Genomic DNA, 1153 nt, shown 5'->3' on the forward strand with positions numbered 1-1153 from the left:
GAAAGTATCTCTAGGTGGTCTTGTATTTGTCACTCTGTATGAAGATGGTGTTCATGATGACAAGACCGTGTCCTACACATTTGTTCAAGAGAAGGAAGTCACTGGACTTGCCTTTCCCTTTGCCTCCCTTCCCAATAGTGCCACTCCAGAGTTCCGGGTCATGTCTGATTCTGACTAAGGATAATGATCTTATCTTCATTGTATTAGTCAGAATGTGGTCAAGGTTGGAGTGGAACTGTTCTATGACATTATCATTAGCATCAAGCATTGGGGCATATGCACTGATGACAATGGTGTATTGTTTGTTACTGACCTCAAGACAGAGGGTCATAAGACATTCATTAATACCCTCAGGCAGTTCCATAAGTTTACTGATGAGCAGATTCTTGATGGCAAAGCTGACACTGAATGCATCTGTCCTGGGCTGGTTTTCCAACTCAGAAGAAAGTGTAGCCTCCACTCTCTTCCCTCACCTGGCATTCAATCAGTCATCTTGTCTCACTCATCTGCAAATGTTGATGTTGTATCTTACTAGTTCCCTAGAGATTATGATAATACTTTCTGGTCATTCATTGTCTTAGTTCTTAATCAAGGTGCAAATGTTCCATGTTGTGAAAATCTTTGTCTTCTTATGATGTTTTCAACCTCAGAGAGAGTGATCCCACTGCATGTGGTTACCCAGCCATGATCAGGTAAAATAGCCTAGCTTTAGGGCACCTTTTCTAGCCCCTTCACCATGCAGGGTTATATATACATAAAAGGACTGTAAAAGATTAATGTAATTGAATACACATGAAATTCTGCATGAAGTATATGTGTAATCAAATAGGCCACACAAGTTGTGTTCTCAGGAAATTATGGTACTCATCTGAATTTATGCTTAGTTGTCATTTGCTATTTGCTTATAGTTATAATCATAAAAAATAATCACCTTAAAATTTTCCTCTGTGAGGCCTTCTTCAGTTTTGGCATCTCTTATCATTGCTGCAACATATCTCTTAACCAAATTTCTCATAACTTCCTAAAAGATTAAAAAGATCATGTTAATCTAGTTGGTAAATCTAATTGGACCTACATTCATTAAACCAATTTGGAGTTGGTGGCCTTCCTTCCTTCCTTTTTATGAATTCCTAGAGCTGGACAAAATTTTGCA

At 38.3% G+C, this 1153-nt stretch overlaps 1 protein-coding gene across 1 annotated transcript in view; it reads right to left on the minus strand.

The window, feature by feature from the left end:
• The window catches only part of TRPC4 (transient receptor potential cation channel subfamily C member 4), a 308233-nt gene that overhangs the window by 9617 nt on the left and 297463 nt on the right, over positions 1-1153 (minus strand). Inside the window, exon 10 of the mRNA XM_019525278.1 lies at positions 932-1021. Within this exon, the coding sequence (XP_019380823.1) occupies positions 932-1021 (90 nt within the window). The remainder of the gene's footprint in view (positions 1-931; positions 1022-1153) is intronic.

Source organism: Gavialis gangeticus, unplaced genomic scaffold (assembly GCF_001723915.1).
Source record: "Gavialis gangeticus isolate Ggan-Ray unplaced genomic scaffold, GavGan_comp1, whole genome shotgun sequence".
In the NCBI taxonomy this organism is placed as follows: Eukaryota; Metazoa; Chordata; order Crocodylia; family Gavialidae; genus Gavialis; species Gavialis gangeticus.